This window comes from Ambystoma mexicanum, chromosome 3q, assembly GCF_040938575.1.
Source record: "Ambystoma mexicanum isolate Mex_15411 chromosome 3q, UKY_AmexF1_1, whole genome shotgun sequence".
In the NCBI taxonomy this organism is placed as follows: domain Eukaryota; kingdom Metazoa; phylum Chordata; class Amphibia; order Caudata; family Ambystomatidae; genus Ambystoma; species Ambystoma mexicanum.
The window spans coordinates 1,015,819,447-1,015,841,885 of record NC_090926.1 but is presented as its reverse complement, the minus strand read 5'-3'; the positions used below and the strand labels follow the sequence as shown (position 1 = coordinate 1,015,841,885).

General features: G+C 48.8%; 1 protein-coding gene across 3 annotated transcripts in view; it reads left to right on the top strand.

Annotated features, from left to right (window-relative positions):
- The window catches only part of RNF213 (ring finger protein 213), a 3,248,263-nt gene that overhangs the window by 2,677,141 nt on the left and 548,683 nt on the right, over positions 1-22,439 (top strand). For all 3 annotated transcript variants that reach the window (XM_069655189.1, XM_069655190.1, XM_069655188.1), the window contains one exon: positions 10,744-10,778. In XM_069655189.1, the coding sequence (XP_069511290.1) occupies positions 10,744-10,778 (35 nt within the window). The remainder of the gene's footprint in view (positions 1-10,743; positions 10,779-22,439) is intronic.

Genomic DNA, 22,439 nt, shown 5'->3' with positions numbered 1-22,439 from the left:
TGGCTTTCGGACAGGCGGTTCTCAGGAACCTATTTGTTTGAGGGTCTCCTGTCCATCCTGGTGCAACAATCAGTTGTAATCGCCCATACAGTATGGAGGAAAGGGGACGGGACGTAAGAGTAATTGAGTTACTCACCGTAGTGACTAACATACTCTTCGTTCATACTCCCCTTTCCTCCAGATGTCCCACCCACCGCCGCCCTAATAATACTGGTGTCATTATGCAATGTTAAATCTATTGTCGACGTGTCAATGGGGACTTAGGAGTGGCGCCGGAGGACGCAGCGGGGGGAACCCATGCTCCCTGGGCCACGCCACCACGCGCCTCTAAATTTAAAGGGGAAGAAGGTTTTTCTGATGAAAAAGGTTCCGTCTCCCGTCCCTTGGAAGGGACGCCCATGCAGTATGGTGGAAAGTGGACTATGGACTAAGAGTACGTTAGTCACTACGGTGAGTAACTTATAATTTACCTGTCTAGCTTGGCTTATTTGTGTTAGTCAGTGTGGACTCATTGTAGCTCTACATCACTCTCTCATTCCCCCTGAGACTAAGCCTTGCTGCTCTGCTACCGTACTTTTATTGGGTTTTGTGTGTGTGTGTGTGTGTGTGTGTGTGTGTGTGTCTGTGTGTGTGTGTGTCCCCTGTTCACAATAATAGGAATCCCTTGTATAAGTCTTGTAGCAGAATCCAGAGTCAAGACCGCTCTCTAGCACAGCTCAAACACACTAAGAAAGTTGAACACAAAAAAAATGAAATAATGTGACTAGATACTGAAGAGCATTCATCTGCCAGTACGGTGTCTGAATCAACATGTTGATTGCCCAAATGTAAATACTCTAGATGCAGGTGGGTAGGCTAGCAAGTTTCCAGTTTCTCAGACAGTCACCGCAATGTCAAATTACTAGGATGTAGAAGAGGAGCGAAGTGGCAATCAAGAGTGTTGTAAGTTGTATAATTTTCTTTGAATTATTATTTTGTCAAAAGCATATTTTAAAAAATCTGTATGTCTCCCTGTCCCTAAAATGGTAATTTAATTTCTCTGATCCATTCGGGGTATTCACGGTGGGAGAGAAGGGCATTGTCTGAGAAGTAATCCATCTATGGGTGGCCTACCTGTACAATTTCGTGTTTGGACCCTGAGACAAGTTCCTGATGTCTTCCCTTGCTTAATTGACCTAAAACGGTATTTTGCCAGCTTTACCCTCTAGAAATGGTAAAGTAAAGTAATTCTGCTTCTGGTCTCGATTTTGGTTCCATTTATGAGAGATATAATGGGAAATAACTTGTAGTGACTACCTTAGTCCTAGTCCATTGTCCCCTTTACTCCATAATTTTGGGACATTCCGTCCTGTGGGACGGAGCCGGAGCACTTTTTGTAAAAAGGCATGAAATTGAAAATGTGTCCTCCTTCTCTTTTTACACGGGGTGCCGCACGCAGCCGTAACCCTGCCTTCCTTAGCTCCGCCCCGCACATAGCCCTTCAGTCCTTTTCTAACGCCAGGTCCGAAACCATTTAAGCAATAATAGAGCATACTTATTAGAGGGGACGGCGGGCGGGCGTATTGAGGAAAGGGGACTATGGACTAGGAGTAAGGTAGTCACTACGGTGAGTAACTTTGTTATACTCCTACGTCCCGTCCCCTTTCCTCCATACTTTTGGGACATTACCAAGCACTCCTCACAGGAAAATGGGTGGTTGGAACTCCTTTACTGAAAGAGGTTTTTAAGAACCGCCTGCCCGAACTGAGCAACAGCTCTGGAGCTCAGGTCTAAGCAGTAATGCTTACAAAAAGCTGATGGGGAAGCCCACGTAGCAGCTCTGGCAATGGTTTCCCAGGGAACATATTTCTGGTGGAAGGCAACGGCAGCCGCCTTGCCCTGCACAAGATGGGCATGAATTCCCTTTGGAGGCTGAAGACCCTGAACGGTATGTGCCTCCGAAATACAGGGAGCAATCCATCAGGAGATAGTTGCTTTCGAGGCCGGCTTTCCTTTCGGGTCTCTGAAGGTCACAAGGGAAGAGCTCCTCAGTTTAGATGTTCCATACAAATAAAACTTTAGAGCTCGTCTGACATCGCAATTATGCAGCATCTGAGGCTGGGTCTGGAAAGAAAACGGGTAAGGAAATAGACTGGTTCAGATGAAAATTGGATACCACCTTTGGAAGGAAAGGAGGATTGGTCCGGAGGACAACCTTATCCTTGTGAATGGTGATGATTGGATGTTCTACAGACAAGGCCTGAAGCTCGCTTACACGCCTTGCCGAAGTCACCGCAATCAGAAAAGCCATTTTCCACGAATGGAACTTCAAGTCCACCGTAGCCATGTGCTCAGAAGATTTATGGTATAAGGCTGTGAGGACCACATTCAGTTCCCACTTTGGATGCAGGTTGCGCACAGGTGGATAAAGATGCAATAGACCTGCAAAATGTCTTTTAACGACCGGGCTTGTCAATGAAAAAGAGCAAGAGTCCGTGGACAGGTAAGTGGTGATAGCCGACAAATAAGTCCTACAAGACATGTATGCCTGAAGTTGCCAGATGAGAAACGAATGACAGGACCGTGTCGATGGTAGCTTTTCTGGGGTCCAGCTGCTTTGCTAAACACCAGTGACGGAAACAGAGCCATTTTCTCCTATACTAAGACCTTGTCGAAGGTTTTCTAGCTGCCTTGATAATACGCATATTATTCGCGGACAACTTTCTAAAGATTTGAACTCAGGCACCAGGCCGCCAAGCTGAATGATTGTGGGGAGGGGTGCCACATCTGATGATCGCTCTGGTGAAGTAGATCGGGAACCATCGGAAGCCTGACCGGTGAGCAGACTGACAGATGCTGAAGCTCCGAAAACCAGAATCTGGCTGGCCACCACAGGGCTATGAACAGGAGAGTGCAATTTGTTGTGTTCCTGAGCTTGCATAACGCCTGGTGAATCAGAGGAAGAGGCGGGAAGGCGTAGGCCCTCATGTTGTGCCACAGAATCTCGAGAGCATCCCGCAGTTAAGAAGCTCTGAGCCCGTTCCTGGAAGCATAAAGAGGAAGTTTCCTGTTTGATGATGTCGCAGAGAGGTCCACTTCTGGAGTGCCTCAATGGCAAAAAAGGTTGGAGAGGAACTCGGTGTTCAACTCCCACTGGTAGTTGACCACTGCTCGCCGGCTGAGGGAGTCTGCAGTTACATTCAGCTGGCCTTGAATGTGCACATCCAACAGCCAAAGACCGTGCTGAATGGCCTATTTCCAAATCTGAATGGCTAGATCTACAAGGGGAGGTGACCTGGTACCCCCCTGGTTGTTGATGTAAGACATGGATACCGCATTGTCTGTGTGGATGCGGACCACTTTGTTCACAATCATTGGCTTGAAAGCTTTCAGCGCCAAGAAAATCACCAGATAATTTATGTGAAATTGTCTTTCCTGTGGCAACCACAGGTCGAAACCCTGAAGATGAGCCATCATCGCGCCCCACCCGATAAGGGAGGAGTCTGTCGTAATTGTGGCTTGAGGGGAGGGCTCCTGAAAAGGAGCACCCACCGACAGATTGCTGGAAGATGACCACCATAGATCTGTCATCATGCAGGGTGGGACCGGAATCATTTTGGTGTCCGGGTCCACTACCTGAACAGAGAAACTCTGAAGAGCCATCTGCGTGAGTCGCATTTTGAGATGAGTAAGGGGAAGAGCAAGCACGCATGAAGCCATGAGGCCTAGAAGCCTCTGGAACCACCAAGCCAACATGCTCTCTGACTGAATGAAAACTTGATAAGTGGTTAACAGATCCCCCATCCTGTCCACAGTCAAGTACACTCTGGTCCTGAGAGATCATCATGGGGGATTTCCGCCAGTTCACAGACAGCCCAAGACCGAATAGGAGCTGAAGGAGAGACTGAAGATTGCTTGAGGCTTTCAATGGACAAGGACTCCGCAGAAGCCAGTCGTCCAAATATGGATACACATGAATACCATGTAGCCGTAGAAAATCCACGATGACCGACATCATGTTCGTGAAGCCACGTGGTGCTGAGCTGAGACCAAAAGGAAGCACTCGTAATTGGTAGTGCTCCTCTCCCAAGGAGAACACCAGATATTTCCGATACAGGCCCCGGATCAGGATATGAATATATGCGTCCTGAAGGTCCACAACGCTGAGCCAGTCGCCCTTCTGAAGAGAAGACGTTATTTGGCAGGGCGTGATCATCTTGAATTTCTCTTGGGGAAGAGAAAGGTTGAACTGGGAAAGGTCTCGAATGGTGCGCAGGTCAGCCTGGTTGGGTTTGGGCACCATAAACCGACCAGAGTAGAAGCCCTGCCCTCGTTCCACTAGGGGAACGGGTTCCGACGCCTTGGGGTCTAGAAGCTTCTGGACCTCGGCTCTGAGGGATGGCGTCCCCGACTGCTGAAAGAGAGGATTGAAGGGTGGGGTAGGGGGGGAGGGGCAAGCGGAAGCCCGCCAGAGCGATGGACAAAACCCACCGGTCTTCGATGATGGTTTGCCATGCCTCCAGATGAGACGAGATTTGTCCTCCCACTGGAGTCTCGTGCGAGCGCCAAAAATATAATTTTGCAGACTTTTCGGCGAAGAGACTACCTGTCAATGAAGTGGAGGCTGAAGACTGAGAGAAAAACCGACCTTGTTGCTGTCTCCGACGGGAATTACCTCTTAGCGGATCAGTCCTTCAAGACCTGCAGTCCTGGAACCCTCTGAAGTCTGAGGAGGTCGGAGACTGGGATCCAGATCTCTGAGCGTTGAATGGGGGCTTCACTAGCACCAACAGAGACCTGGCAGTTTGCATGCTCGCCTTAGTCTTTGTAAGCTCGTCATCCATTAGAGAATGTAACGGCTCTTTGCCGTCAAAAGGCAGGTCAAGACCTTTATCTTGGACCTCCTTCGAAAACTTTGTTGCATGAAGCCAAGCTTTACGAGAGATGTCCACCCCCAGCATGAGGCCTCGAGCTGAGGTGTCAACATGGTGCTCAGCAACCTCCAGCATATCCTGCGCCAACACCCTGGCGTCTGATAAACCGCCTTTAAAGTCTTCCAGCCTGTCAACAGGAATGAACTCCTGGAAGTCAGCCAAATCCCTCCTCAGTTTCATATTCGCAGCTGCCAAAATGAGCTCTGTGTTAGCCTGACGCTATTGCAGCGGCGAGTTGGCAAAAATCTTATTCCCCAAGGAATCGAGCAACTCGTCTTGTTTGGCCAGAACCTGAGCCACAGCTGCGGAAGTCGCAGAGGCCGGCTTGGATTGCAGAGTGGCGGCCGTTACCACCGTCGAGGACGGGAGCGGGCATGACGCCAAGGCTACTTCCTCGGAGGTGTGAAGCCTGTAACAGGCATCAATTATTTTATTTATGTGCAGCCCAGTGTGGGTTTTATCCCAGACCTTGCGGGTCTCGGCCTGTGGAGACAAGTTTAGGGCTCCCGAGAGCACCCCTTCCTGCGGAGCTGGTGCCTCAGGTATTGGCATATCAAGGAGTGACATCATGTCCAGTACCTGGTCGTGGAATGCGCAGACAGAGCGGGGCTGGTCCTCACTATCCTGATCTGCATGAGGGTTGTCTAGTGCATCCAGATCCATCGGCTGTGATGTGACCGGCGTCAAATTGACGTCTCGCTCTGCTGGAGTCTTGTCAACCGGAGACAAGGGAGGCAGAGGCAGAAGAGCTGGAGGTGTGCCGGGAGGCAGAGGCTGTGCTGCTGCCAGGGTGACAGGTGCTGTGACCGGAACTGTCGGGCAGGATGCGGCACCTGAGGGCAGATTTCCCTAAAGAGTCCTTTAAAGTACTCCCTTTATAGGATCAGAGTTCATAAGACTATGACATTTCCCAAAAAAGGCATCCTCTGCTGAGACCTTAGACACTGGAGTGGGCAGAGACCGCTCATGAGGGGCATAACCCCAGGAACGTAGTGAGGAGAGCGTTCAAGAGGGCCCGCAACCAACCGGTTCTACATAGACCAATGGGTCAGATGTAGGAGGAAGCAAGACGCAATGTGGTTGTGGCATACAAGCATGCCAATCATAAGAGGGCGGAACGGATTCACACTGTCGCGTGGAAAAAGCTGTCCACCAAAAAGAAGGTACTCTGCACCCGGCGTCGATAGCGTGGGTGCGAGGGAAGAATCCAAAATGTCCACCGTAGACCACGTGGGAAGGCCCGCCATTGTGTGAGCATCTGAGGAGAACTGTGTGAGATGAGGCGGGTGACTGCACAGACAGGTCAGGTGAATTGATTGAAACTTCAGCCTTGACACAAGGATCCTCGGCAGAGCCGGTACTTTGGGGTCTTGGTTGTTTACTTGACATCCTGTGCCTTGAATTAGCTTAAAAAATAGGAACCTCGGCAAAGCTGGTAACGGAGGAGTTACAGTCAGCGACCTCTCCCTGTGCCCTCTCAACAGAACCAGTAACACCGCAAGCACGGGAGAGTTGAGGAATCCACTTCACAGACAAGATCTTAACAGGTCTCTCAGTTCTGTAGGTACACATCTTAGCCTCGATAAGAGAAACCTTGGAACAGAGTCCGGTCTTTATAGCTCCCCAAAGAGGGGCCTCAAACCATAGTTCGGTACAGAAAGCCTCAACGGAGGCCTCAGGGAGCACCCGGGTGTCTGTGTGGGAAGCTCCAAACAAGGAGACTTCGGAGCGAAATCCGGGACCCAACACCTCAGCACGACTATGCTGGCTATTAGCACCTGATTGGTGAACCTCGGATAGTGATATGGTATTGGCAGGCCCCTCGCTGGAACCCTCTGAGAAAAACCTGGTATGCCTATTAGGCCTGCGAGGTACCTCTGGAGAAACCCTGGTCGCAGAGCTTTTGAAGCTCCTCCCGGATCTGGAGGACCCCTGGAAGGAGTCCCCTGGCCGGGGTGCCCTGAAAAGTAAGGAACTTACCAAGCGTCTTTTCTTTCCGTCGAAGAAGAGTTTAAAATGCGATGGAAGAACTCTGGAAGATCTCCTCCCACCGACGAAGGTGACGCTGAGGGGCCTGGACCGAAAGGGAGTCGCAATAGAAACACAAGTCCCAACGATGATCCTGTCCCAGAGACTCCAAACAGAGAGAATGGGGATCCTCACTAGCGAAGCGACGTTTGCATAAGAGGAACAAGCGACAAAGCCCAAACGATCGGCATAGACAGAGGACTACGCTACCGCTGAACCGATGCAGGAGAGAGACAACAGGAAAAGAAAAAGGTCTTCCCGGTGATGCAAGTGCGTCCAGCAGAGAAAAGGACTGAAGGGCGATGCGTGGGGGGGAGCTAAAGAGAGCGCGGATACAGCCGCGTGCGGTACCCCGCGTAAAAAGAGGACACATTTTCAATTTGATGCTTTTTTACAAAAAGTGCTCCAGTCCTGTCTCACAGGACAGAATGTCCCAAAAGTATGAAGGAAAAGGGACGGGACGTAGGAGTATGTATTTTTCTCTAAGTAGCTTGGCTAGGTGCCCGGCTCCCTGAGTCACCTGGTTTGTGGCTACCAAAACTAAAAGTTTCGGCAGTGAACTCCGTCACATATGTTAAATAATTATTTTGAAGTGCTTGTTATTTTCCCGAAAAATGTGATAGTTTTATTTAAAATTATGAAGCGTAAATGCACAGTTACAGAAAGTCTGCAGATAGGACACTGTGCTCCAGCACCTTGAAGCGTCTTTTGTGCTAGATGGAATTACCAATAAAGATCACAAAACCAAACATCCAGACAGAATCAAAGAATATGGCAAAATACTACTTTATTCTTATTTCAGAAAGTAGGGAGACCTGACATACATTGGACTGATGCCAGTACACTCGCAACTAACCTTGATTACAGAAGGGTCTTATACCCCTTCGTACGTCATCTACGACATCATTCTACATGGCAAAATACAAAACCTATCATAGCGCTGGATTGGTTAAGGGAACATATCTACTTATAGAACATTTAAGGATTAGTACATCATTGGCTACCCCTTATCTTTAGGACACACCTTGAACTACTTCTAAATACGTATAGTACTTATTATAACAGACAGAATGGCAGTGGGTTGGTCTATGCAATATTGTAGTTAATTTGTCCCTCAAACCCACTGATTGGTTGGCAACCCTACCCAACCTTGGACTTTAAACTCGTTAAGCGAAGCGAAACTTAGGTGTTTGACTACAGACTACTCCCCGTTTTCCCAATTAGTCCATCATCTCTCATAGGTAGGCGGTAAGCCAAAGTCTTCTGTTTGCAGTTGACCTTGTTGCCGGCTCACTGTCCTGAAACATTCAAGGGAGTGCAAGCACATCACTAATTCGACTGAGGCTTAATACACAGCCCTTGTTCTCTACTTCAAGATCATGTGTTAAGAGACCGCAAATTTGTCAATTTCGACCTTCTATTTACTGCTATTTGATTCAATTATGCTGGGTGCTGTTACTCCTCTTGGCCTCTGGAGACTTGCTCACTCCATCTCATATGAACTTCATGCACTTTTAATGATCCAATATTTGGCTCTTGCCGATGTTTTTCTTCTTCAATGTATGAGAAAATATATTTCTCATATTGGGCTTATCCATCTGCCTCCCTTCGTTCTGTGCTTATTCCTTGAAATGGCATCCTTGATCGTGGGCCAACATAGATTCATCATTATTTTGCGCACAGAGCTATTCACACAGAGCTTTTCTCCCGCTTCTCCTGATTCTGCATCCTTAGTCTGTTTCTGAGGTAGCTTAGTTAAATCTGACACAAGTATGTATCCATTTTCCTATCATGGCCGTCCAAGCCACGTTTATATATACCATTTATAGCAAGCTTCTATATGACTCTCCTACCTTGCGTTACTGCGTATTTACAGTTATTAGCCAGCAAGTTACTTCGTCTTCTTTGTATTCATGATTACTTTATCCTCATGTACATGTTTCTCTGGCTGCTGCAGTTAATTGTTACTTCTTAAGTATTTCCATATCGTTTCAACATAGGTTCATATATCTTCTTCTGATGAGGACATCACTCTGTCCTCATCAGATTTCACTTAATGATTGATTGATAGTTTATTTGTATACCGCCTACACACAATGGGCCTCATTACGAGCTGGGCGGTAAGGGATTACCGGTACAGGTAAGGACACCAGTACCGGTAATCCCTTACCGCCCTATTACGAGTTCCCTTTGCGGGTCCTCCCTTAATGCCTGGTTTTACCGGGCGTTAAGGACAGGACCCGAAAAGGGACTTTGGTGCTAATAACGGTACCGCAATTTGCGCTACCGTTATTAGCGCCTTCCCCATTCCCATTGAGCCCTGTGGGGGCTCAAATGGGGAAGGGTCCTGGTGAATGGGGAATTACCGCCCCCGCCCACCTTGGAATGGGGCGGTAATAGCTCCATTCACCAGGGCGGAGTCAGTAAGGATTTGGAGGCAACCATGGCGCTAATAGCCCCATGGTTACCTCTAAACTCCCAATGTGTTTCAAAGCACTTCAGGCAGGGGAGGGAGCAAGGGGAAATACAATGACATTCTTACCAGGCCTTGAAAAATGTGAAAAATTACTATCGTACTAGGCCTGGCGACATTTCAGATAGTGCAAGAGCTATGTCAAAGATAAGGAGGGAAGGGGCGTTAGGAGGTGAGACTAACCAGCAACAAACGTGCTAGGCCTGACAACATTTCTGGTAGACCCAGAGAGTTTGACAAGAGGGAGAGGGGGCAGGAGAGGAGGAACAAAACAAGAGACTATCGTACTAGGCCTGACGAAATTTCTGGTAGTGCTGGAGGGGGAGAAACAAACAAGGAGGGAGGGGAAGAGCAGAAACAAGCTACTATCAAACTAGTTCAGATGACATTTTGGATAGAGTAAGTGCAAAGAATGAAGTAAGGGGAAGGGGGAGAGGGAAAGAGATAGGGAGAGGAAGAGAAGACTGAAAAACGGTGAGTGTGGAGCAAGAGAATAAGAGGCAAGCAGGAGGGGACGCAGAGAAGTCCAAAAGGCAGGCAGACAGGCATCACGGGCATACATTAGCAAAGGACAGAGGCAGGCTACACACACATACAACAGGGGGGGCAGCGGAGGACAGGGGCTGGCTACACACACATACAGTGGGGGGGCAGAGGAGGACAGGGGCAGGCTGCACACACACACACAACAGGGGGCAGCGGAGGACGGAGGAAGGCTACACACACATGGAAAAGGGGGGGCAGGGGAGGACAGAGGCAGGCTACACATGCAGTGCTCAATGATGTCAATTAGTGTGTGCTGACATCCTTCTATGCGGCATCCTTCCACACTTTCAATACAAGGATACATTCTGTATGGTTGTCTGAGTGCATGATGCCTCTCATACACTCCATGCGGTATGGGAACAATACAGGCGATCCCATTTACTAATCTTCTTCTACTGTTCCAATATGACAGTGTTGAGGGGGTGGGAACTAGTGGGAAAGCATCCACCTGCTCCACTACAACACTGCTTATTTACTTATTTTGCTGTCTTGTATAGTGTACACCCGTATGAATATGTTTCTAAGGCACAGCGCAAGAGGGGCAAGGAGGAAAATGGGATGAATAAGATTTCTGATTCAGGATCTTCAGATCATATAGTAGTTATGCAGTAATTCTGGCTGAAAAACAAATTTAAAGGTATGATAGAATAATGCAGTGTTGTTGATGTAGGTTATGGGGGTCTTCTATGGGCAGCCTAAAATAGCCTATATTCATGATTTCTGCATTTTGGCTAGAAGTGAGCATGTCATGTTAACATTGTTTTTCTGTTTGTCTTCCAACAGAGTGCCCAAATGGTCATTACTGTGCAATTGGAGAGGTGAGCAGGATTTCCAACCAAATGCTTTATGGATGTGGTGCATGGGGTCAATTAAGACTGGAGAACAATTAGCTTGTTGACAAGCAGCCCATGCGTGTTAGATAATGAGAATAAGGTGTATTCTTACACATGTGTGATGCAATCCTGATACAAAAAGTGCAACAAAAAAAAGTACCTTACACCACAATAATTCATTTGAAATTAAGCTTTATAGGTTTTAAGCATTGTCTTGCCATATAGTATTTGGATCTGGAAAGGCCTAATTCTGTTTTTTTTTTTTTTTTGGAAAGAGACCCACTTGGTCAGCCTGCCTGGCCAGCTTAAAGGGATCCAAAATGTTCTGGTCAGCAACATACTGACGCAGCTCTGGTGAACAGACTTCTGAAAAATGCTCAAAAAACAAAAGGTGTGACAATTCAACAAAAGTTTTCACCTTGTCATTGACCCCATCATGTTCATATGGGCAGCACTCACCCAGTCAACCCAAGACACATTCTCTCTTTTCTAAAATTCCCTGAACCTTTTAAGGTATTGGGTGGAAGGTGTCTTCCCAAACTTGGCAATCAAAGCGGACTTCATGCACTCATAGTGACCCCTTTCTTCCAAACTCAGTTTCAGAATTCCTTCACATCCAGCCTGAGACACTCTGCTTAACAAAAAATTAGGCCAATCTCTTTTGTCAACATCATGGATTCCAGAAGCCATTTCAAACGCTTCATTCCACTGGAGGATATCTGAACGCTCTGCATACACACCAACCAAATCTTTCATAAACTTGATGGCTAGGGACCTGACACACTCAACTGGTTTGCTGAAGTCTCCACTCTCGCTTTCTTCCCCCTGAAGAGCAGTGGTGGGGTTCGGAACAGAGGCAGCCGCAATTGTGGCATTCCCAGAATCAGAATCAACATTCCTAGAATCAAAATCAACCACACCCCCAGGGTTAGAGCCCTCATTAGTTACATCCCCCCTTCAAGAGCTTCACAGTCAGTCTGGTAGTCCACCAGGGCAGCTATCAGCTCAGCACTAGACGTATCCTCAAAGTATAATTCCGTGCCTTCACAAGCACTCTGGAGAGTGTCTAAGCTCATCCGAGTCAATTTACCTTTTGCCATAGATTCCATTGTTTGTAATGTAGTTGTCTTGTACACATCTAAACCTCAATTTAACTAAGTATAGATATGTTGTAAGTGGCAAGGTTACGCACTGATTCTTAAAACCATAAGCATCCCACCGCTGCCACCAGTACAAAGACTGGAGGGGGTGTCTGTACTCCTGCTCTCTATATGGCAGAGGAGAGGCACAGAGGACCCCAGCCAAGATTCTCTATTTGGTAAAACGTGGGCGAGCAATCAAGGCTTAGCTCACAGGAGGTGATACAGGCTGGTTCTTAAGTACAGTGTAGTCCCCAAGCACCAACAAAGGAATGTCCACACACTATGTTAGTGAAAACACAGTCTTTATATAATTAAGGTTCAAGGTTATATACACAATCGTAATAACTCACTTTGTGCTCAGTTCTACGTGGTACCACCATTACTATCAGATTTCATTAAAGTGTATCAACTGGCCTTAGTTTAAATGTCACACAAATCAAGTAATAAAGAAAACCAACAGTAGGGATAGGAGGAAAAGCAGTTGGTTAGAACAATGGGCAGAATACTGATCCCCTACCCCCTGGCACAGTTCTGTATGAGGATCCCCCACTTGGGCAACCTGTAAATAAAGATATGTCATGCAGGCCCAGTCCATACATTGTTCACAAGAGTCTTATTTCCTTCTAAATAGTTCTACAACCCCAATGCACCTGGAATAGCAGAGTTTGACGTTGGGTCGTCGACGGATCCTTCTTGAGCGGCTCCCTTTAAGGCAGGAGCCACGGATCGTCGAGATCCCACAAGGAAAAAAGCTGTGAACACTGTTGTTGTGGCAGCAGCTTCAGTTTTTGCAGTGCTCATTGACAATCGGTCAAACCTCCTGCAAGCTGAGGCGTGCGGTGCACCTCGATGACGAGTGTTTGTTGCTGAAAAGAGTCAATGAAGAACTTTGGCCCAGCAAGTTCATCGTCAAATGGGACGGGACCACGGCAGGCTTCCGTAGCTTCATCGGCATCTCTGAGGTATTCGGGTGGCGGGAAACCCACTGGCGAATTCTCCTCGGTTGTCGGCGGCCTTGACTGTCTCCAGCAAGATGAAAGCGGTCGTCGAGGATGATCAAGGGAGTCCTTGTATCAATGTTCTTAGGCAAAGGGAGCACTGCGGCTCCGGTCGGCGACAGTGGGACGGCTGTCCGGTGCTTCTCTTCATTCTCCTTGGCGGTCCCCTCCTGCGGTCGGCAGCCTTTCGAAGGTCTGTCTACCAGGGAGCTTTGGCAAAGATCAGCTGGTGCACAATGGTCCCTCTGTAGCTCAGGAAGAGGTCTCCTAGCCAGGTCCTCTCTTGGATCAGTTCCTTGAAGGCACAGCAACTTTCAGATTAGCGAAGGACTGCAGCAGCGGTTCTTCTTCTTCCAGTAGGCTTCAAAGTTGAGCATCAGTTTCAACTTAAGCTTCTGAACGATTTTTAGCAGTAACAGGCCCCCAGATATACTGTTGATCTCCCATTCACTCTGCTGGTTCACACTCAAGCAACCAATCACTCAGAAGGGCAGTCAGGCAGCAAATCGGGCGCACGGTGCATTCAGGCCATTCTTCTCCATCCAGACACAACACAGAATGTGGATTCGGACAAGCACTCTGCCATTCAGCACTATACACTGCATTCATACCAGTTTCGGGCAGGGCTGTCTCAGTCATTGTGTCAAACACCAGATACTACCCATAACACGGAATGCATATTTGTCATACACTCCATCCAGATCCCACCCCACGGGCATACCCACAACATACAGTCATTGTGAAGGCTCCAGCCGGTCTGGCCTGGACTTCCCCACAGCACCATATATGGAACTTCCACCCAACAGCCAGTCAGGGGGAAGGGACATAGTCGGGCTTCCTGGGACTTCGGGAAAAGTAAGGTAACAGGTGATAGACAGCAAGAGGCCACAGGGGCCATCTTGTTTCCTATCGGGAATCTACTGATTCAAATGGCAGGGCCTGGGCATCCCAAAATGGAGGACGCTCAGGGCACCTGTCAATTCAGCACAGAGCTGCCACCAGCCCGTACCCTGCTCTGTGGGACACACACAGGTGTCCAAAAACATACAATAGGAGTACAGGGTCGTACTCCCACCCATGGGTGCCATAAGGGTATCCCATGGGTCTGTTCACCAAACCAAATACAGGAGGAAGACTTGCACCGCCAGGAGTCCCCCAGGAACTCCTGCGCGGAAAACAAGACAGAACACATGATAAAAAGCAATAAATGAGAAGGATTCAGAGGCCCTGTTCTGATGCATTTCCAGCATCACACACACTTCCCACGCTCTTATGAACACACTGCACAATCTGGGCTTTTCGCACAATCTCAAGAAATCGCAGCTGCAGCCCACGCAGAATCTGACCTTCTTGGTGCTCATCTGGGACACATGCTCCGAAAAATCTTTCCTTCATAGGACAAGGTCACAGCCATCAAGAGGGCCACTGTGCACTTCCTCAGCAGAGACGTGACATTGGCCTGGTGGTACCAACACCAACTGGGCCTCATGGCAGCGGTCCTTCTGGCCGTCCCCCACATGAGACTCAGGATGAGGAGTAAACAGCTGCACTTCGCAGCATGATGGAACCAGGAGCGGGTCTCTCAGGCGGAGATGACCAACTTTCCTCCTTCTCTTCACCCGAAGCTCACATGGTGGTCCATGGACTGCAACTAACAGACGGTACACCTTTCCGGCAGCCTACCCCACAGGTCACCATCACTACGGACTCCTCTCTCAAGGGATGGGGGGGGGGGGTCCACCCTGGACAACCACTGCATCCATGGCACCTGGACCAGGGAGGATCAGGTGTACCCCATCAATTGGCTGGAACTGAAGGCCATCTGGCTAGCTCTCAGAGCCTTCCTTCGGTTATCGACAGCAAGGTCTTGCTCATTTAGACAGACAATTCAACCAGCATGTTCTATGTCAACAAGCAGTGAGGCACCAGGTCCCCTCCGCTGTGCAGGCTGGTGGTCAGCATGTGGGAATGAGCCCTGGAGAACAACATCTACCTCACGGCTGTCCACCTTCCGGGGGAATCCAACCTGGAGGCGGACAGGCTCAGCAGACTGGGAGCAGACAATTACGAGTGTTAATTGAATGACCTTGTGCTGCGGGAGATTTTCAGCAGATCAGGACACCCGCAGGTGGACCTCTTTGCCACCTGGGACAACAGTTTGCTTCCTGACAGGGACAGGGCCACAGCTCCCTGGGCGACGCAGATCAGATCCAGTGGAACGGCATGACAGCATACGTTGATACACAGGGTGTTATGCAAGATCAAGGAGTCTCGCCACCTCAGCGTCATCCTAATAGCTCCATGGTGACCAGCCAGGCCATGGCTCTCGGAGCTGCTCAGCCTCTCGAAGAGACCACCCATTCACCTTCCGACGGGCCAAGCACATCTTCTGGTGCAGCAGGGGGGCAGAGTCATCCACCCTGTTAGGCAGAATCCTGTGCAGTTCCCTTAGGGAGCACTACAGAAGATTAAGACTACAGGTATGAGCAAAAAATCCCCTTTGGTATCAGTCTGCACCACAAATATTTAGTTGGTAGCTGTGGCTAAGCAGTCAGACTTATCTCCAGAGGGAGATGAGCAGTATTCAGGGTTTACACAATAGGACTACAGTACCATGGAACAAGGAAACACTGACCACAGCTTTATATCAAAAAGAATATATATATTTATTTTACATATTCTTAAATCCGCACACAAGTCACTATTATTTAAAGCAATTTAAAACAGTTAGGAAAAGTATACACAGCTCCCTAATTAAATTGTAGACAAGTTTGAGCCAGAGTGAAAACTGAGCAAAAAGGGACACTGTAAACCAAGCAGAAATGGCACTCTAACAATTTCTTCAGAGGGAGGGAAAGCACAAGTTATACAGAGGTAACCTCTAGAACACACCATCAACACTTCCCAAATGGATTGCGAACAAGTTAAGCAAGGCAGTACTTTGGTATTAGCAATACTTGGGTGAAAACTGAGCAAAATGGCACTTCAACAATATTAAAGAGGGAAGGAAGGGTGGTTATAGAGTTTAGGTGCACCCACACATTTCTTAGTGAGAAGCAATCTAGAGAAAGCAGTTGTAACAGCTTTAGCCAAAGTCAGTAGGGCTGTGCCAGAATTAGTGGTACAAGGCAAAGGTGCCTAGGATCAAACTGTTCTAGTAGCTGCAGTCAAGTCTTTGTTTAATGTTGAAAAAGGAGGGTGCAGAAGGAAGAAGATAATGTTAGACGATAGGGGCGGCCAGCCCAAGAGGTAAGTAAAGGATTTAAAACACCTTTAGCAGTACCCCGTGAAACTGGAGGCCTGGCGGAACAATGTACCTTGAAAAGAAGAAGAGGCTCCTGCAGTGGCGGTAGTTCCTGGCAGTTCCTGCAGTTCGGAATATCCAGCAGAGGAAGAGAGGCTCTCGTCGTGGAGGAAGGTTCGAGTTACTGCACTGCCCAGGGAGGAAACCAGCCGCGGTGCTGCCAAAACGAAATAAAAGGTACGCGCCTTTAAATCGCGGTCATGGTGGATGGGGTGCCTGGCTATCCGGTCCCCGAGTGCAGGGCACTGGCGATTCGACCAGGGCAGGTCCTGGAAGGCGATTGGCAAACTGGTTGGTCCCACCAGCTCAAAGGAAGAATGCTCTTGCAGATGAAGATCTTCTCTCGTTGTGGGGAGAAAAGTGGTGAGACGCTGCAGCAGGGCTTCACCGGTGGTTCAGTCATTGCAGATGTCTTTGGCTTCTCTCCTCTTCGGGTTCTTAGTTCCAGTGGTGACGTCTTGCTCTTCCAGTCCTCAGGACCCTGCTTTTATGTAAAAATACCCCCATTCATACAGCCTAGCTGTCACTCACACAGTAGAGTGGTCATCCTTGCCAGGAGACCCTCCAGCCTATCAGGGAAGAGTGCGACTTGGGTTGCTGAGGCAACCTTGTCCAGGGAGCCTACTCCCCCTCCCACACAGTGGCTCCGAAAGGAGGGCTTCTTGGCAGAAGCCCGCCAAAAGGACGAAAAAAAGGATCCCCGACCTGGGTTAGAATCTTAGAGAAAGACACGAGAAAGAATTTATATAAAGGTTCTGGCAAATAAAACCTACCGAAGTAAAGTTAATATAAAAATAAACCGGCGGTATGTTAGAGGCTGTCAGTAAATGTGTTAGCCTCGAACAATGGGAAATTCCCATAGGGAAATATTCGCGATCGACTATTTTTTGTAGTAACCACTGCCACCAGCTAGAAACTTTTGAGAGTGGGACTGTACGGTACCCTCTCGAAAATGAACACCAGGGAAAAACTATTAACCCGTCACAGTACTTCCATAGTAAGATAGGTTGTACTGGTTTAGTTAATAAAAATTGACTAGTCAAGTCAATGGGGACTTTACATGCCCTGGGAGACAGTAGTCAGTCCCAGGGTATGGAGTCTGTTTGTGGGTTACTATGACACCCCTGTGTTACTGCACGGAGGGTGCTGTGTAACACATGTGTATAAAGATGGTTCCTATGAGGGTGAGATAAACCCCATAGACATTAAACACAAAAAATAGCCTAGAACACACATAGCAAATATGCCTAAGAGTGGGAAAGAGATTCTCACTCTTAGGAGAAGAAAAAAAAAACCTTAAAATCCAGCAAAGCTGCTGGGGGACTCTATAGGTAAGGGAAATTAGCCATAGAAAGAGAATTCTCCCTAACACAATCCGCGCCACAGAAACTAGCCCTCAAAGCGTGGTTAATTAGCACATCACACTAGGACACCTCAGCCTTTCCCAGGCTGATCTAGAGATCATACAGGCGGCTCGGAGCAAAGCTACCAGGACCTAGTATAAGAGCAAGTGGACCAGGTTCTGCCACTGGACAGACTCTAAGGATATCAACCCCCTCGCATGTACATTGGACGACTTGCTCTCCTCGGCGCACCTCGCCCCACTTGCCGCATGTACTTTGATGGCATTGGGGCCTACAGAAGCTCGGAGGAAGAGGTGTTCTCCTCTTCCAACTCGATTGTCAAGAAGCCAGACTCTATCCGCCCATCAAGAGGCCACACCCTGTGTGGGACCTTAACATAGTTTTGGGGGCCCTGGCGCACAAACCATTTGAGCCAATGGTGTCTGCGGAAATCAGGCTGGTCGCCATTAAGACGGCCTTGCTAGTCTGCCTCACCTCGGCTCACAGAGTCAGCGAAATTCAGTTGCTGGTCGCCTCAGAGCCCCATACTACGTTTCACAAGGATAAAGTAGTCCTGCGGACACGCCCAGCATTCCTTCCCAAGGTGCCTTCCGCATTCCATCTGTACGAGGAAATAGCCCGTTGGATGGTCTCAGCCATCAAAGAGTACGAAGGACAGCATAAGCCACTGCCGGCCAACATGCACGCCCACGCGGTCAGAGCCAAGGCAACGGCCATCGCATTCCAGCGGCATGTCCCCTGGCAAGTCATAAGCAGGGCAGCCACATGGGCCACCCTTTTGGCTTTCTGCAAGCACTACTGTTTGGACGCCGGCTTTAGATCAGACGCGGCATTCGGACAGGCAGTTCCTAGAAACCTATTTGCTTAAGGAGGGTCGCCTCTTCACTCTGGGGCTACACTCAGTTGTAATCGCCATGCAGTATGGAGGAAAGGGGACGGGACGTATGTTAGGGAGAATTCTCTGTTTAGGCTGAATTTCCTAACCTAGTGAGTCCCCCAGCAGCTTTGCTGGATTTTTGGGGTTTATTTTTTTTCTCCTGCCAAGAGTGTGACTCTTTTACCCTCACTCTTGGACATGATTTGAGTGTGTCTATTTGACTCTAGATGTGTTTAATGAGCTATGGGGTCTTTAACTCCATAGGGATTCATGTGTTTTTGTGATGTGTGTTACACAGCACCATCAGTGCAGTAACACAGGGGTGTCATAGTGACCCCCCAGTATAGACTCCATACCCTGGGACTGACTCCTGTCTCCCAGGGCATGTAAAGTCACCATTGACTTTACTAGTCTCAAAATCTGAACAGAACCAATTTGATTGCTCCGGGGTCTGTTAGTCGAGGGGGCACGTCTCTGTCCCCCCTGATCGAGTTTTGGCTGGTGGCAGTGGATACTACTTTTTATATTCGACCGCGAATATATCCCTATGGGATTTCCCATTGTTCGAGGCTACCAACTTTAATTATTTAATTCCTATAGCCTCGAACATACCGCCGGTTTATTTATTTAATATTAATTCTCCGGTTGGTATTTTTTGCCAGAACTTGGTTCTAAAATGGCGTTTGTGTTCGCTTCTGTGACTCCAACCCAAGTTGAGCTATTTGTTCCACTTTTTGGCGGGCTTCTCCACAGAAGCCCTCGAAAGTGGTGCCACTCTGTCTGGGGTACTTAGGAGATGTGCAGGGGGATTTAGGCACCCTGGACTGAGTTGCCTAGGCAACTCAAGTCGCACTCCGTCCTGATTGGCTCGAGTGGTGAGCCGGCCGGCTCACCACTTAGCATGTTTGAGTGACAGCTAGGCTGAGTTAATGGGGGTTTTCTGCATAAAAGCAGGGCTTTGGGGACTGGAACTTTAGAAGTCGCCACAGGACCTAAGAATCCGACGAGGGAGAAGCTGAACCGATCTGCTACGACGACACCACCGGTGGAGCCCTGCTGAACCGTCTCACCACTTTTCCCAACGACAGAGGAGATCTCCAGCCCGGAGAGTCTTCTTCCTTCGACTGGTGGGGATAACAAGTCTGCTTCCTTTTTTGCTTCCTGGAGCATCTCGTGGCCGCCTTGCCTGTGCCAAGCACCCGGGCAACCAGGATACCACGTTTTACCACTACCGTGAATCAAAGGGTAGTACCTTTAACCGGAAAAATCTGTGGCTGGTTTCTTCCCTGGCAGTGCAACGACCTTCCTGTTTCCTCCACGTCGAGATCTTCTCTTCCTCTGGACGACACCGCGACTTGCAACCGCTGCCAGGAACAACTGCCCCTGCTGGAGGATCCTTTCCACATAAGGTACCGTGTTCCGCCTGGCTTCCTTTGCAACCGACTGTACGGGGTAGATTTAGCCCCCGGCTTTCGACCCTGGGTTAGTCTGGGACACCCTGGCTAAACTTTTCTGAACCTAACTAAAACCTTCCTGAACTCTCTGCAAGACTTTTTAAGCCTGTTGTCATTGTGTGATCTTGGGTACATTTGTGCCCTGCTCTCCAAGAGTTTGCCCGGCCTATGGACTTTGGCTCACAAGTAACTTTTGACTTTCCTACCTTGCTTAAGAGTTCCTAAGTATTAGTATGGTGTATTTTCCTACATTCTGCCCTTTTCCCTCCCTTTTTCGTTAACTTATTGGAGTGCCATCTATAGTTAAGCGCTCACCTCTGTCTGGAAATAAGTGGTGTTAACTAAGACTTGTCTGATAAGGAAGAAGGGATGTATATATAATAATAGTAACTGCGTTTAGAGTGATTTACCATAATAGTGCTGGAGTGTTTCAATAAGTGTGTTTTTAAAAAAAAATAATAATAATTATATACCTTGATACCAAAGCTCTGGTCAGTGTTTGCTTGTGCTATTGTCTCTGTGCCTATTGTTTATACTTTGCATACTGCCTAACTCTTCTTGAGGGAAGTCTGACTGCTCAGCCACAGCTACCAGGTAAATCTGGGTGGTACAGACTGCTACCAAGTGGGTTTACTGCCAACACCTGTAGTCCTAAATCTTTTGCAGTGGTCCCCAAGGGAACTGCACAGGTTTCTGCCTAACAACGTAAGAGTTATTATAAGTTACTCACCGTAGTAACTAACGTACTAACCCCTTTCCTTCATACGTCCCACCATCCTCCCCCCTAATAGAACTGGTGTCATTAGTCAATGTTAATCTATTGTTGATGCGTCTATGGGGACTGAGGTGTGGCGCCGGAGGGCGGATTCAGGCCAGCGCATGCTCCCAGGGCCCCACCCCAGCACGCCGACAATTTTAAACGGGAAGAAGGTTTTTTTCTGGTGAAAATGGTTGCATCTCCCGTCACTAGGAAGGGACGCCCATGTAGTATGGAGGAAAGGGGACTAAGTAGTCAATACGATGAGTAACTTATAATTGTTTAATGTTCCCCGCATTGCAATTGTATGGGCATAAATTCCACTCCCTATCTCTCTCTTGCCTGATATGATTCGTTGAGTTCTGGCCAAAGACCCAGGGTGACCTCTCGTACATGGTGGTTATGAGAGTATCGCTTAAGAAGTTTGTTGTTAGACTTCATACTCCTCTCTCAGGTACTTATTGTTAAGATGCATTTCTGGAATCTGGCTTGGTGGACAGATTTTAGGAGGCCACCCCAGTTACAGTGAACACGGACATCTGAGAGATTTTTCAAAACCCATTAAAGATAGCACTGGATAGCAGTCAATGCTATACTCTTACTTCCCGTCCCCTTTCCTCCATACTGCATAGGCATCCCTCCAAGGGATGGGAGACGGAACCTTTTTCACCAGAAAAAACCTTCTCCCTCTTTAAATTTATAGGTGCGTGGGGGTGCGGTCCTGGGAACATGCGCTCCCCTGACTCCAGCGCCACTCCCCAGTACTCTTTTCCGCGTTGACAGGAACGGACCGCTTTCACCAGCGCTCCTGGGTTTGGCTTCGGCCTTGTAATTCCATACGCTCTTCCCCGGATACTTTTTTTTTGTCTTTTCTTCTAATCTTTAATCAGGTACTCAGTCCTCTGGTGCCACGCTCCTCCCCGGAAATCGCCTGCAGAGGACTTGAAGAACTTCGTCAAGCAAAAGTCAAGGCCCATGTCAGGGCCACTTTTTTCCATTGCACTCCGCAAGCGGGACTCCTTCACTAGGAAATGTCAGAGCGGGACGGACCATCCAGGTCCTCTCACCAACGCAGGTACAGAGGCTCAGCTACCGGTCGCCAGGCCGAGGGGTAGTCAGATCCTTCCGGAAACAGCGGTGAGGGACCGCAAGATTCTTTTACCAGGTGTACATCAGAGGGGCTACGCCCTACTACCGGACAAATGTCTGAGGAGGCGCCTGTACGCAGCACTCCCGGCGACTCAGCTGAGGGCTCTACACCTACCTGGACTCGTCCTGAGATGCAGGGCGGGCCTCAAGATCCAAGATCCACCTCCAAGAGTTCTAGAAGAGGCCGTTCCCAGTGAGCCAGGCACCACGACCCAGGCACTTGGCATGCAGCTCGCCAAGATGGCCATCGCGTCAGACATGATGGACGCTCGTCTGCCACCACCCCTATTTAGGGAGCAGGTACCAGATCGTTGGTCCAGGTGGGACAGGTCTTAACCAGGTACGTGGCCTACAGCTTATCCTTCTGTGTTGCAGGGCATATACCCCCTGTAAGAAATAAGGCAGAGTACGGACAGGCCCCAGCAGCCACCCGCTACCCTATCAATATGACCTGCCACCCCACCAGCCTGTGAGGACAGGTTTTTTGAGAAGCTTCTCCTGCTGATGAGGTCCCCTCATATGGGCATCATTCCTCCAATGGTTATGGTGCCTCAGGCCTGTGTGCAGCCCCAGCTGCCTGAGCTGGGCCCTCCGATTCAGG